We start from the raw sequence: 13,981 nt of genomic DNA on the forward strand, positions 1-13,981 counted from the left end.
TCCATCCATCCATCCCTTCATCCCTCCCTCCAAGAAACATGTGCTCACCTGTGAAGTCTATCTAAGTCTAAGATAAGATAAGATATTTAACTCCAGGATAAGTCTAAGTCTAAGCATGGGAAGAGCACTGTGAGCAAAAGGCAGAGGTTGAGAACAGGATTTCATGGAGCTCAGGTCTCAGGACAACCCCACCCATGAAAGCACTGATGATTTTGGTGAGATGTGCCCGAAATGCCTGCCCTTCCTCTTTAGCATCCTCCAGCTCCAGCCAAAGCCACCCGAGTGGGAACAGCAGTGGCACATGAGTGGCACATGAGTGTTGAGAGCTGGGGGTCTCCAGGGGATGCAAGGGATGAGCAAAGGCAGGGGATGAAAGGGAAAGAGGCCACATGTGAGCTGGGCACGGTTGGAAAAGGTCAGAGTAGGAGGGGACTGTCCTCACCGAGCCAAGTGGAGTTCAAAAGCTGGTGATTTACTGGTGGCAAAATGTACACGAAGAGCTCGGAGAGGTTGAGCCCTTCCTCACCTCACAAATCCACCCAGTCATCCCTCTCCAATCACATTGTTTCTTGCCAAGCTTTTCTTGCTCATCCTGTTCAGTTTCTTGGTGTTGAAATGAAAAAAAAAAAAATCAAGACTAGAGAAGTGAATTTCAGCAACTCTGTTTACCCTGGAGGGATTAACTCCTTAATGGCTCTTTGCAACCAAAGGTATGATAATTTTTTGTTGCCTACACTTGTGCTGCATTAAACAGGGCAGGGATTGACAATGCCATGATTTGGGCTCACACTCTGGGGACAGCTGACAAGGCTGGTTGCACGAAGGCAGCCCGTGTGTGGGTGCTGAGCTTCACAGCATCCACACAGGATAACATGGAGAAGGATTCCTCAGAACCAGCTACATGATGTTTAATAAATAATAGATGGGACCTGGGAGTCTCAAACAGTGTCACAATGTCAACAGTAGTGCTGGGATGACTTCCCAGAGCCTACCAAATGCAGTAGAGGAGCATCTCATTTTCTGGATTCTGCCTTCCCGATGGGACTATTGAGAGATAAATCCTGCAATGGCCAAAGCCATTCATGTGTCAGCTTGTGGGAGCAGAGTGGCCCAGCACCAGGTGTGGATGAGTCCTCTGTATGTGCCTTTCACCTTGCTGGGGGTGGGAATGGCAGAGTATTGCCAGGAGTGGACAGCAAGAAGAAGATAATCTGGATCAACAGAGTGTCCTTGGTGTGGCCCAGTGGCCAGAACTGAGCTATTTCTATCTTGTCAGCAACTCCAGGACTCAGGAGAAAAAAAACCTTGGTGTGGAAACCTGACTGGAGAATGGACAATCAGAAAGGTTTCCAAGGAACACACACAGCATCTCCCCACCTCCCTGATAACTGCCCGGCCAGCAGAGCCACTCCTCAGGTGTGGTGAGCGTGTTCATGCCCAGCCTAATATCCCCATCTGTTTATTTCATGTTACTTATTTACTCTGTTTATTGCATATTATTTATGACAGCCCCATCTATTTATTACTTTATCTATTTATTACTCAAGCAGTTTGCAGAGCTGGGCATGATTCTGCCTGCAAGTCTCTGCACGTGGCAAGAGACACCCACGGTGATCCTAAGAGCAGAAGCTTTTAGGACCTCCAGTCCAAAGAAAATAAAAATGCTGACAGTCTGGCTGGATTAGGACTCAGTGAGATTAATTTGCAACCTCTGCATCCCCCGCCTTTTAACAGAGGGATAAATATGTTTAAAGGATAAAGCATTGCTCTCTAACCCCATCTGACGTCAGTGGAGCAGCTTGTGGGGCTGGAGAGATGAGCTCAGGGCGTCGATTGTCGTAAGGAATCTCGTGGTGCCACCACCAGCTGCACTGAGGGGCTCTGCCAGACGCTGAGCTTCATTTGGAGCGCCCAGCTCAGGTTTGCAAAGGTATTCCCACCCCTGACCTGTATCCGAAGAGTAAAAGGAGCAGAAGTCACTTCGGGAAGCAGCAAAGTCAGTCAGTCAGTAGATTGCCTAATAAAAGGGTGTTAAGAGTAAGAAATTGGCCCTCGGGATCGGAGCTGTTGCCATCGATTTGCAACACAATGCTGAGGCTAATGAGGGTGGGTCACGCCTGTGTTTAAAGCCGCACCTTCAGTTAACACGCTTCGGGTACCTTCTTCAGGTGAGACAAGGTCGGTTCATGTCATTTCATCCACAAAATTATGAGAACTGGGAGAGAGCCCTAACCACCGTTTGATATTGCTTCCCAGCGGGATCTTTCACCAGGAATCAACTGGCACACCGAATTAGAGAAGCTGAGGAGCCAAGGACCAGCAGGTCCGGCTGTCATGGTGCCGGCTGGGACTTGCTGCTCCTGGAGCCCACGAGCCCTGTGGCAAAAGCCTGTTCGACAGCCTTTTATTTAGGGATGTGTTCTCCCATCAGCCAGGGGACAACCTGCCGGCTCAGCAGGCAGTGGAGTCTGGCATGTCACAGCTTCAATCACCCTTTCCCACCAAAACAGCACGGAATAAAGGAGATCTCCTCCCCTGGAGCGGTGCCAGCCTCACGGCAGCGCTGATGGGCACTGAGCACCCTCAGCCTTCCTCCCAGTGCTCCCAGCGAGGCACAGCAGGTCACACTGGGAAGCTGGGGAGGAACAGGGTGGTGACAGCCTTTGGGGTGTCCCACACCTGTCACAGGAGCAGTGCTGGGAAGAGGTCCTGGGGTCTGTGCCCCAGCCACGGCCCCATGAGGTGAGATGGGACCACCTGACTGCCGGGCAGCATCCAGGGGAAAGCACTGATGGAAAATGCCACCAGCTCACAGGGAAGTCCCCCCAGAGTGGTGATTTGTGCTTTTTGGTCTGCACCGTGTTTCCCACTGCCTGGGTGCCCACCTGGCACACCCTGGGGGAGCAGAGGCAGGAGATGCTGTGTCATCCCCAGCTCCTGGCTGAGGGGCTGGGCCCGGGATCTCCGATCCCCTCTGGAGACCCCACGGGAGGATCTGGAGTTTGCTTACTTGTTTGTTTATACACCTCCTGGGCCCAGCCACATGTCCCATCTGCAAACATCTCCCACTGCTGGCAGCCGATTTATTTTCATTTCAGCGAGGATTTGGGTCACGGCTTTGTTTCGGGGGTTTGAAAGGGAAAGAAAACACTCAGGCACAGCAAAGGAGACAAAGCAATCAGGGAAAAGTCCTCTTGTCCCTATGGCAAAATACCAACTGAAGCTGCATATTAATTTTATTTATTTTTTTTTTTATTCTTGTATTGGGTAAATTGTTTCCACAGAAGTGGAAAGGGAATTTAAAAAAAAAAAAAGAAAAAAAAAGAGATGTGTTTAAACAGGATTAACTTAAGCAAGAATTTGTATTACAGAAAGATGCTTACAGAATTTCTTAAAGTCAGAAAAGCAAACAGTATCCTAATCTGATAATCTGATCACCTGATAAAAATTACAAGTCATGTTCTTAGCAGAGAAAAAAGTATTTACTGGAAATGGACTGTCTTGAACAAGCTGAATAAACAGATTAGGTGAAGAGCATTGCCTAAAAGGACAGTTTTACAGAAAGCTGCTTGGAATGAGGCAGAAGCAACATATTTAGGGAGAAAATGGGGGGGGGGGGGGAGGAAGAATGAAATCATGAATTATTTACTGTAACCAACGTGCCTTCGTGCTATACCAGGGAACTGTAATGAATGCAAGCTTCCTTTCATAAGTAACTTTCATTAAATTTTCATTTTGCTTGCTGGCTTTGTTCTCCTGAGAAGAAAGGCTTGGGACAGGAGGTGTGGAGAAAGGGGCAGAGGAACAAACACAAACCTGCCGTGGCTTCCCTGGGAGTCCCCCTGGGAAGTTTCTCCTGGAAGAATGGCCAGCACAGGGACATATCCAGCACAGGGACACCCAGCACGGGGGAGGAATCCCTGCCACTCATTTCTGCCACGCAAATTCCAGCGACAGATTCTGTTACAAAAAATAACCTGCAACAACATCTGGAAAGGCTGCTCTCCCTCACACTGATTTCCTGCTTTCAGAAACCTCTCGTTGATCTTTTGCTGCCTCCAGGTGATGCAGGTTTTCCAGGGAATTTTAAAGGGAGCACAACAGCCTGAAGATCTGACTGTGCCCCAGTGCATGGGCTGGAGGAATTAATTTCTCCTTGAAGTGTTGCTTCACCTCACAACTGGACTCTTCCTCCTTGAGGCTCATGATGTGGTGGTCACGTCACTAACGTATTTATCAAGTTTATCTGATAAAAAAGCCTCGGGATTTTGGCTGTTGCTGTAAAATAACTGTCCTTCCTTCAGGCTAAAGAAAAAGTCATCAACACCTCCTGACACCTCTGGGATCACCACTTTCCCTGTGAGCAGGGCACGGGGGTGCCAAATGTGGTTGGAGCTGCACAAATCCACTGCCAGGGAGGATTTTGTTGCTCCCACACCTGTGTACTGGAGTTGGTGAAAGAACCCCAGTAAGAAAACACACAACACAAAAATGAATGACTCAATCTTTTTTTTCGAAACGAGTCAGATAAACCCTTTGTATATTCCCTAAGGCACTTTGTATATCCCCTAAGCCCCTTTTTTTATTTGGATTTTGCACATTTCCACATCAGAATCTCAGCCTGGACTGTCTCTCTGTAATTTCCCTTCAGGATTTCTGGTAATATCTTTTCAGGGTTTATTTATTTCTTGATTCTTTCTCCACATTCAACCACATTGAAAGTGTGATTAATTACAATTCTTATTGAATTTCAAAACCACTGTTTTTTCTCTAAGGAGATGACCTGAACGGAGCCCACAAGAAAGATAAACTATTTACAAGGGCCTGGAGTGACAGGACAAGGGGGAATGGCTTCATGCTGACAGGGAGTAGGTTTAGATGGGATATTGGGAAGGAATTGTTCCCTGTGAGGGTGGGGAGGCCCTGGCACAGGTTGGGCAGAGAAGCTGTGGCTGCCCCTGGATCCCTGGGAGTGTCCCAGGCCAGGTTGGACGGGGCTTGGAGCAACGTGGGCTAGTGGGAGGTGTCCCTGCCCATGGCAGGGAGTGGAGTGAGAAGAAAAAAACAACAAAAAAGAAAAAATAAAAAGAAAGAAAGAGAAAGAAAAGAAAAAGAAGGGAAGGGAATGCAGTGTCAGTCAGGAATAATCTGAAGGCTCCTCTCCCCACCTGTCACTGCTGCAGTTAAAAGCATTTTGATCAGCTTTATTCAGGTGCTCCAGATGGAGAGAAATTTCAAAATCCTTTTAAGGCAGCACTAAACTTACAAGACACATCAGCCAAAAAAAGAAAGGGTAAAACCAAACCAGCATCTTTACAGATGCTTCTTCATGATGTCAAGCATTTCCAGGTACAAAGTCTCGGCTGCATCGAGCCCCAGTATGAAATCCAGGTGGTTCCACTGGGGAATCAGCTTGTGGTGGACCAGGTTCTTGATCTGGGGGAGCAGGAGGGCTGTGTCCCGGGGATCTGCCAGGCAGTCCACCCCACCACTCCAGATGGCCGTGGGCACTTCCATGTCCTTCACGTCGTAGAGCGGCGGACCCTCCTGAAGGGATGGAAAAGCAGAGTTGCACAGGGGAGAGACACTGCTGGAATGCAACAAAACCTGCACTGTGCAAGAGGAATTGCTGTTCTTCGGGAATGGAGAGGAATAAAAACCGGGAAGGCTTTCTTTTAGAAAGAGGAGAAATTTCATTCAAAGTTGTGGCACCCGACGCGCTACAATTTAATTTAAATTAATCAATAAACTAGGTCTGGCCTGCTAGAAATTCTGGTTCTGATCCTACAGACAATTTTGATAAGCAGGCAGAATTTCAGCTGCTCTGATCTAATGCTGGTGGATCATCCTGCTTCAAGCAGGAGGTTGGACTGGGGACCTCTAGAGGTCCCTCCCAACCAGCTCTGCTGGGGTTTGTGGTTATGCCTCACGCAAGCACCAGACTTTTCCTCAGCTCCATAACAGCAGGGAAGTGTTTGGAAGCAAGTTCTTGAAATTAAAATGCCCTGGAGGGTTGTTTTAGCTCAAGACCCCGAGGACTTGCCATCAGGGCATTTATCAGCCATGTGCCTTGTTACCTGCAGTGTGATTATTCCAGTTCAGAAGAATGTCACCTTCGGGACAATTCGATTTTTTTCTTGTTTAGGGAAGAAAGAAGTTTGTTGGGATTTTTTTTTCTGTTCCAATGCTTACCCACTCTTTCAGTGAAGAAATTTTCCCTAATGTTCAACCTGAACCTCCCCTGGTGCAACTTGAGACCATTTCCCCTTGTCCTGCTGGAAGTGGAAAGTGGAATGCTTGACACCATCTAAAAGGTACTTGCAAAACAGAGTTCAGAGCAGACATTGCTGTTGTTCCAAGCAGAGATCCTGCTGACTTGCTGCTTGAATTTGTGAGGAGAGGACCATGAATTCAGAGGAATGGATGGGAGTGGAATGTGTAAGTGAAAGGGAAGACCAGGGCCATTGGAAGCACTTACCTGTCTATAGCGAAGACTGTTGTAAATGGTCCCCCCGTCAAAAGCTCTCAGTGCCCCACTCTGAAATCCCTGCAGCAAATGCAGACAGGCAACAGTCTAAATGATATCACAGTTCTGAGGGGGGCCAGCCACTTTAAAAGAGAAAACTCAAAAGCTGGCTTTTGCCACTGAACTGGTAAGATTTTTCAAGTGTGTCTCACAGGTCTGGCACAGGCCCAGTACAGTTAATTACTGTCATTAGTTTGGACAAATGAACAGAGATTATGTTGCTATGGTTTGTGGTTAATGGTAGGATAGGAGAAAATAAAAATGTTCTATAGAGTGGGATTAGGACTCTTAAATATTCACTGTTGGCTGAAGAATTGGCCTGAAGTGACACGATCAAATATGTGGGGTTGGAAGGAGCCTCTGAACATCTCCTGTCTAACTGGAACAGGACTATCAGCAACACAAGGTCAGGGTGGCTGTGGCTTCATCCCTCCCATATCCCTGGGCCATTCCCCACTCCAGGAGAAGAAGGATTCCCCAGCTCCAGCCTGATTCCCCCAGGCTGTAATTTGTGCTCAGTGCCCCTTGTTTTGCTCTCAGTCACTCACTGCTCAAACTGATACGCTGAAATCTGGCAGTCTTAAAATTACAGATAGAAAAGAAAACCTGGTGGATTGATGAAGACTGAGCAACAGCACTTCAGAAAATGGAGTGTGTGTTCTTGCTCCAAAGTCCCCAAAGTTATTTTGGGGTCTCTGGGCAGGAGTGCCACACTGGGAAGAGGCTGTGCCTGCGGAGAAGGTGCTCAGGCTGAACCCATGACCCACAAAGAACTGTGCAAACATCCGGGTACCTTTAGCCTTGGGAGGAGAGAATGAGGGCAGCAGAGCACAACTGCAGTGTCACAGGGGCTCTGGTGGTGGCTGTTCTCACGCCCACAGCGGGAAGAAGAAGAAATAATCAACTTAATTGGTAATAAGTTTAATTGGGTGCTGTCCAGAAGAATCTCTGCCCCAGTGTGATCACTAATGGCCCTCAGGCTGCAGGGCAAGGCTGGAGCTGCTCTGAAATAAGAGCCCTGCCATGTGCCTGCTTTGGATGCAGGGTCCTCACCTGCAAGTGTTTCTCTCTACGGATCCACTCCTTTGGGGCCACTCTGCTTTGCTACTTCTACGAGAAGCTGCCAAGCATTTTTGGAGGGGCGAAAGCAGAAGGTACAACAAAGATACAACCAAGATATGTCTTGCAGCAACCAACACAACAGACTGCCCACAAAATACTCTGCTTTGCACAGGAGAGCAGCTGGGAAGGTTTACCTGCAACCAGTGGATTATGTTTTGGACTGAAGTCCCCGCTGGGAGGTGACCGGCGTACACATCGACCCGGCTCTGAAAGGACACCAGCACATTTCACAGCGGGTCCCACCCGGCTCCAGGGCTTCGTCCTTCAGGAGGGCACTGAGGGCCCTCTGCAGATCTATTCCTACATACCATGTTTGTGTTCTTCCAGTTAAATCCGAACGCCGTAGACAAGAAGCTCAGGCAGGTCTTTGAGCAGGCACAGAATTTGGAAAGGAAGAGCTCACTGAAGGCAGTGTGTGGGAGGAAGTCTTTGCTGCCAAATATCTCCTGCAAAATTGCAAATGTAGTCACGAAATGCAAAATCTGGTCGTGCTTTTCCCCCAGAGCACCACCACTTCACAGCTTCCGTTTTGCCCCCATATTAAGGTATGAGAATGCCCACAAGTGGAGCCTTCCTTGCATCCTGTTAAATGCTTCTGTTCCCTGTTTTTTATGTGCGTGACATCTTACATCCACTATGCTCTGGAGCTGAGTGGTGAGGCTCAATTCACAATCAGTTTTATTTGCCAACATTTTGGCTCTAATTCTGCCAGAACATTTTGGCGAGTAAAGTCAGGACAGAAGGTCTCTGGACTGATATGTGTGATTCTCTTTGTTATGAAAACAGATAGAGCACAGAGTTTCTTTCTCTGTAAATGATTTGAAATATTCTATGTAAGTAGTTTCACAATCCCTGTTAAAAACTACACTCACAATATAGTCTGGACCAACATACCTTAAGCCCATGGTCAGAAAAGAGTGCAAGCTTTCTAACTGGACTTGGAGAAAATGTAACTGTGGTCACAGGTGCTAGAGCAAGGAACATTTTGATTTTCTGAGCCAGCTGAGGCATGGTGGAAAAGGCTATAAAAGCTGGGGGGGGGAAGAAAGTAGAAAGAAATGGTTTACTCTTTCAAGGCAGTCATGTACACAGTTTAATTTCAGTAAATTTTAAATTCAGGTTTAAAATTCAGATTAAATTTAAATTCAGGTTTTTCAGGTCCCAGAGATGATGTAAACATTCCCTACTGTCACCAAGATGGGTCCAGAAGTCCCACTCACCTACAGTGGTGCCTTGTGAATGACCGATGTAATACAACTGTTTCTCTCCTGTTTTCTGTTCAATAAAGTTTATCACTGCTGGGAGGTCGTATTTAGCCATTTCATCGAAGCTGCAGAGGGAAGAGTAGACACCTTACTGAGAGTTGCAGCATCTACATCTGCCCAACCACCACCACCAAATCACAAAATCAGCAGGGAGGGAGGATGACCCCACAAACTCCTTCATCCTACTCAGTGTGTCCTTGGGAAAGCACACGGGGTTTTCACCTCAAATAAGTGGATGTGCTTCAGCTCAGCCTGCTTCACTCCTCCCTGAGACAGGGCATCACCACCTTTTGAAGATGAAGGAATTTGGTTGTTCCTGAGGCCCCCAAACTACCCGTTTACCTGAAAGCCCAGAAATCGTCCCGTTTGGGAGACAGGAGCAGGTGTTGCTTGGACCAAGTGGTCCCTCTGCTATTCCCAATCCAAACATCGTAGCCAGCATCGGCGAGAATGAAGCCCAGGCTGTTGTTGGCCAGATTGGTGACCCAGATGCTGCCTTCTACAAGGAGACCATGCTGCAGAAACGCCACGGGTCTTGCACCTGGAAGACAGGATGGCTTTTTTTTTCAGTGCTGTCTGTCATCCTTGGAGACAGTTCAGGAAGCATTATCCTCCTGAACTGTGGCAGTCAGGGTCTGGGGAGGTTTGTGTCAGCGTTCCCCTGGATTTCAGTAGCAAAGCAGGTTTGTTATGTAGCAGATGCACCGGGTGCATCATATGTTTGCCTTTATCCCCTGTGCCTCTGGGAGCATTGGCAGAACTCGGGCTGCCCGGGGAGCTCTGTGGGCAAACACGGAGCAGCCTGGAGATGTGATGGGAAAAGATGCACCTTTTCATGGATCTGCCCCCCCCCTTGTCACTCCTCACAGGACAAGAGGATCCCCTGGAAGCTCCTCAAGGAGTATTGACCAGTATCCTGACCTCCCATGTGGCTGCAGGACCACATATTGGAATCCAGGCTCCCGGGGGAAACCCAAGGTGTGTGTGAGGAACCAGGAAGGATGGGATGCTTCTCATTGCTGAGATTGCAGCCTGACAGGGGCATGGGGTCCACAAAGGGTGAGAAAACATGGCTGCAAGGGATCAGTCTACCCTACAAATTTTGGCTGTTCAACAGTGATGCCACAGATGCCAAGCCACAGGGAACCTTGGAAACCCTCTTGCACGAGCCCTGGTATCCCAGGCAACAGCAAAAGGTGTGGGTGTCCCGTAGGGTACCAGTTTTACCTAGGCATCCAGCATTTCCTCTCCCATGAGGAATTCTGTCCAGGTGAAGGATGTAGCCATCCTCTGTCACCACGTCGTACTCCTCACTGGGGTATCCCCAGTACGAGACCATTTCACTCTGCAAGAAGAAGAAAGCAAACAATGATGTTTTCAAGGCTCCTCCGAGGCAATCCCCAAATGTAGTATTTAACTCTCAGTGTTTTACACTGGCTGTTTCCTGGGCTATTGCCCCAGTGCCACTGTACTTACGACGTTCATCCGTGCTTCTGGATTCTTGGGAAATGGAGAATTCAGGAGGCACTGCCCGGATCCCATCCCGTGGAACATGGACACCAGAGCTAGAGCCAGCCACATCCTCGCTCTGCCTGGAACAACACAGCCACACTGCCAGTGCTGGGGGCGACTTTTCCTGCTTTCCACAGGAGTGTCAGGATGCAAGGCAAAGTATTGCAAACTGGAAATCACTGAGCATTTAATTATGGCTTTAAAACCAACCCATGACAGAGTGCTGTGGGTCCCACCTTAAATGGTAAATTCTGGTGTTCCCCCCAGCAGACTGATGGCTGTGCAAACACTGTCTCTCACATCCCCAACACTGCATTCCCTCCCTAAACAGAAATGAAATTGTGACAAGAAAATCTCTAACTACTTGTCCTTCTCCTTGATTATTGTGAAAAAAATTAGAATTTATTACATTTAATTCAGAAAAGGATATTTATAAGTGCCAATCTATGCACAAAAGTGAGAGAAATGTATCTTCCAGGAGATCTGGACATCACTGGGTTTCACACAGCTTAAAAAAGTACTCTGTGTTCTGGAGAGTGCGTCTACCACAGAAGGTGGTGAAAGCAAATGGGAACAGCAACTTTTATATACAGTTATGGATAATAGGTCCTTAAACAGATGCTGAAAGGTCTGGGCAGGATTGTTCCCTCAGTGACCACGAGGCGATGGACCACTGGGCAGAGAAAACTGGTCTGGACCAACCTCTAGGACCAACCTCTAGAACCAACCCAGCAGATCAGATGTGGGTCCCCTGCTCTCAGACAAACGTGGGCCACTGGGCTGGAGTCACAAGTGCCCTTCACACCCACCCCAAGACCCAGCTCGAGCAGTGCTTTTCCCACACTCACCTTTACAGAAGGGAAGGCAAGCAGCCCAGCTGAGGGGTGGCACAGGTCCTGCAGCAGGAGACAGGGAGATGTGAGCCCCTGGGATGGATGGGTGGTGCAGGGAAGCGATGCAGAGGAGATGGAGGGGGCACAGGGCAGCAGCAGGGGACTGAGGGTCACCTCTCTGGTGCAGGATGCAGTGCTCCTCATCTCTCTGGAGACAGCCCTATTTGAACTGTTGGGAGGGTGGGGTGACACTAACAGAGAAGGCCAAATGTAAACACACTGAAATATAGAACATGTAAATCATTAGGCAACACCATGGTTTAGAAAGTGCAGTTTCCCAGAATTTGTTTGTGGAGGCCAGTTAAATACTGTTTAGGCAGAGTCAAATAACCATGGATGCTCGGAGGTGATGCCCATTGATAAAGTGGTTTAATTGATATTGCTGAAGAAAGTTTCCAGTTTCACCTTTCAGTGAGCAGATGATTTATTTATTCCAGGAGACATAATTAAGTTATTGCAAAGGAAGATCAAAATCTAAAATGGATTTCCAGTGGCAGATCTTAGATGGTTTAGAGATGATGATGTTTCTGTGGAACTCTACAACCCCTTGTTATATAGACAGAGATGTCAAATGTGTGATGGAGATTAAAACCAAGGCAACAGACTAAAAACATCTCTACTGGGTCAGGCTGGGATGGAGTTCCCTTTCCTCATGCCACAGGGATGGGACACAGCCAATTTGCCATAGCAACACTCTTTCTCTTGACCCAGTTTTCTCACTTTTGCTCTTCCAGTTCCCTCCAGTTGTCCCACTTTGGGGTGGGGGCTGGAGCAAACAAGCAGCTGTGTGGGTGCTTAGATGTTGGCTGGGGTCAACCCACCACGATACCCTTGTTTTTCACACCCTTACAGGAAAATATGAAGAGTACCTAAGCACCCTGTCCTACATGTGCCCTGCCAACAGGGAGAGTCATCCCTCTCCATCACCCGTGGCAGGGTGTCCTCTGCCCTGCTCTCCTGGATTGTTTTGCTTTGAAAATCGCGGTGAAAGGTCACTAGGGAAAGATGTCTCCTGGCTGTCAGCCTGGAACGGACCTGAGATGCATCCAAGGCACACACCTAGATTTGGCAGTTGGTCCCACTCTTTAAACACAGCCACAGTAGAACATTGGTTTGTAATTCAGAGCTCTGGACGTTAAGAGGGGCTTGGTTTTAGGGTACTGAAGCCACACTTTTCTGGGTGAGACATCTCTGACTTTCATCTTTGGAGGAAACAGATAATGGAAGTCTGCACTCCAGGGAAAGGGCAGAGCAGCTCTGGTCATGCTCATCTGGAGGCACTGTCCTCCCTGAAGGTGCAAGACCAAGGCTTCACTCAAAAGAGTCCCACAGCACTAGAAGAGTGAGACATTATCACAGGTCTTATGAGATGCTCTGTCCTCTCAGAGGTCACGTGCAGCTCTTGCTGAAGCATCACCACTGTAGAGGCTGAATGGGATCGAGGAGAGTCCCTTGAACTTCATTACATGGCCATGACATCAAAGAAATGTTGGTGGGAAAGGATCTCTAGAGGGTTCCCTCTGCTGCCCCACTAGAGGCAAGACGGTTCCCAGGACTGGATCAGACCGACCCTGGCTTTGAGTAGCCAAGTTTTGGAAATCACCCAGGATGGAGACCCCACAGGTGACCATCCCAGAGCTGCTCCCTCTCTCCATGGAAAGAAGCATTTTCACTTCCACATGTCCAGAGCCAACATCCAAAGGTGCAACAACTTTTTCCCTTATCATATTCCCTGACCCTTCAGAGAGGCATTTTGCTCTATCAGCTTTTGTCCCCTGAGGAGTCACAGGCTGCTCTCAGACCACCCTCATCCTCCCCAAGGCCAGAACCAATGAACTCAGCTCCATCCACCTCCTGCTGTAGGGTCAGTTTTCCAGCCTCCATGGGTTGTCTCCACGTCCCTCTCACCCAGCATTCCAGAACTGGACGCAGCATCCAGGTCTGACCTCCCAGGGGTGACAACTGACCCAGGCAGCCCTGGCTGCCCCAGTGGCCCAGGCTGGCGTTCTCCATCTTTGAGGAGGGAGCACATTGTTGGCTCCTGCTCAGTTTGGTGCCTGCCACCCCTCCCAGGTCCTTTCCAGTAAGGCTGTTATGCCACAGCTCCTAAACAGAGCGTTACCATGCCCTGCCCTCATCCAGGGCCGCCTGCCACCGCCACATACTTCAGGTAGGTGTTTAACCCCAAGGCAGGAACATGTCATACATCCAAGAGTTCTCACCCAACTCATGCAGCCCTCTCTTACAACACTCCTGCTTTCTCTGCTAGCAGTCCCCATGGTGTGTGCACTGGTGAGCACAGAGCTTTTTCCATTGCAATGGAAACTTGAGCACTACCCATCGTGGACAGGTTGGATATAGGGGAAAGGTCCTTCCCCCAGGGGATGGTTGGGCACTCAGCTCCAGCCTTTCTCCAAGAAGTTTCCATTAAACAATATCTGCCTTGAAGTCAACTTGGAGCTCCCACTGAAGATGAGCATCACCAACACCTGTCTCCCTTAGGCACAACAAGCTCCACAGAAGGCACTTCACAGCAATCTGCTGCTAAACACCATTGCCAAAGTGCCAGGTTCTGGTGTCCCCCATTCCACAACGATCCTATCAGAAATTGTCTGGAATTTCTTCTCTCACCTACACAGCTGGGAAAGGATAGCAATCCAAAT

At 48.6% G+C, this 13,981-nt stretch overlaps 1 protein-coding gene across 1 annotated transcript; it reads right to left on the reverse strand.

Moving 5' to 3' along the window:
• Nucleotides 1-4,492: 4,492 nt before the first annotated feature.
• LOC135417735 (lipase member K-like) lies at nucleotides 4,493-11,467 on the reverse strand. The gene is made up of 10 exons (XM_064662149.1): nucleotides 11,274-11,467; nucleotides 10,390-10,505; nucleotides 10,141-10,258; nucleotides 9,256-9,454; nucleotides 8,869-8,978; nucleotides 8,543-8,679; nucleotides 7,957-8,094; nucleotides 7,783-7,854; nucleotides 6,479-6,547; nucleotides 4,493-5,547 (listed from the first exon to the last, which is right to left on the reverse strand). Exons 2-10 carry the CDS (start codon nucleotides 10,492-10,494, stop codon nucleotides 5,314-5,316), a joined length of 1,182 nt encoding a protein of 393 aa, XP_064518219.1. The 5' UTR covers nucleotides 10,495-10,505; nucleotides 11,274-11,467; the 3' UTR covers nucleotides 4,493-5,313.
• Nucleotides 11,468-13,981: the final 2,514 nt, after the last annotated feature.

The sequence above is a fragment of the Pseudopipra pipra genome, chromosome 8 (assembly GCF_036250125.1).
Source record: "Pseudopipra pipra isolate bDixPip1 chromosome 8, bDixPip1.hap1, whole genome shotgun sequence".
In the NCBI taxonomy this organism is placed as follows: domain Eukaryota; kingdom Metazoa; phylum Chordata; class Aves; order Passeriformes; family Pipridae; genus Pseudopipra; species Pseudopipra pipra.

What these genes read in the sequence shown, in the direction of transcription:
- LOC135417735 (XM_064662149.1), bottom strand. Translation starts at nt 10,494, where the DNA reads ATGTGGCTGGCTCTAGCTCTGGTGTCCATGTTCCACGGGATGGGATCC. An exon ending in CAGAAGCACGGATGAACGTC is followed by an intron (nt 10,259 to 10,389) that starts GTAAGTACAGTG and finishes TTCTTCTTGCAG; the next exon opens with AGTGAAATGGTCTCGTACTG. An exon ending in ACTGGAAGAACACAAACATG is followed by an intron (nt 7,855 to 7,956) that starts GTATGTAGGAAT and finishes GTGTCCTTTCAG; the next exon opens with AGCCGGGTCGATGTGTACGC.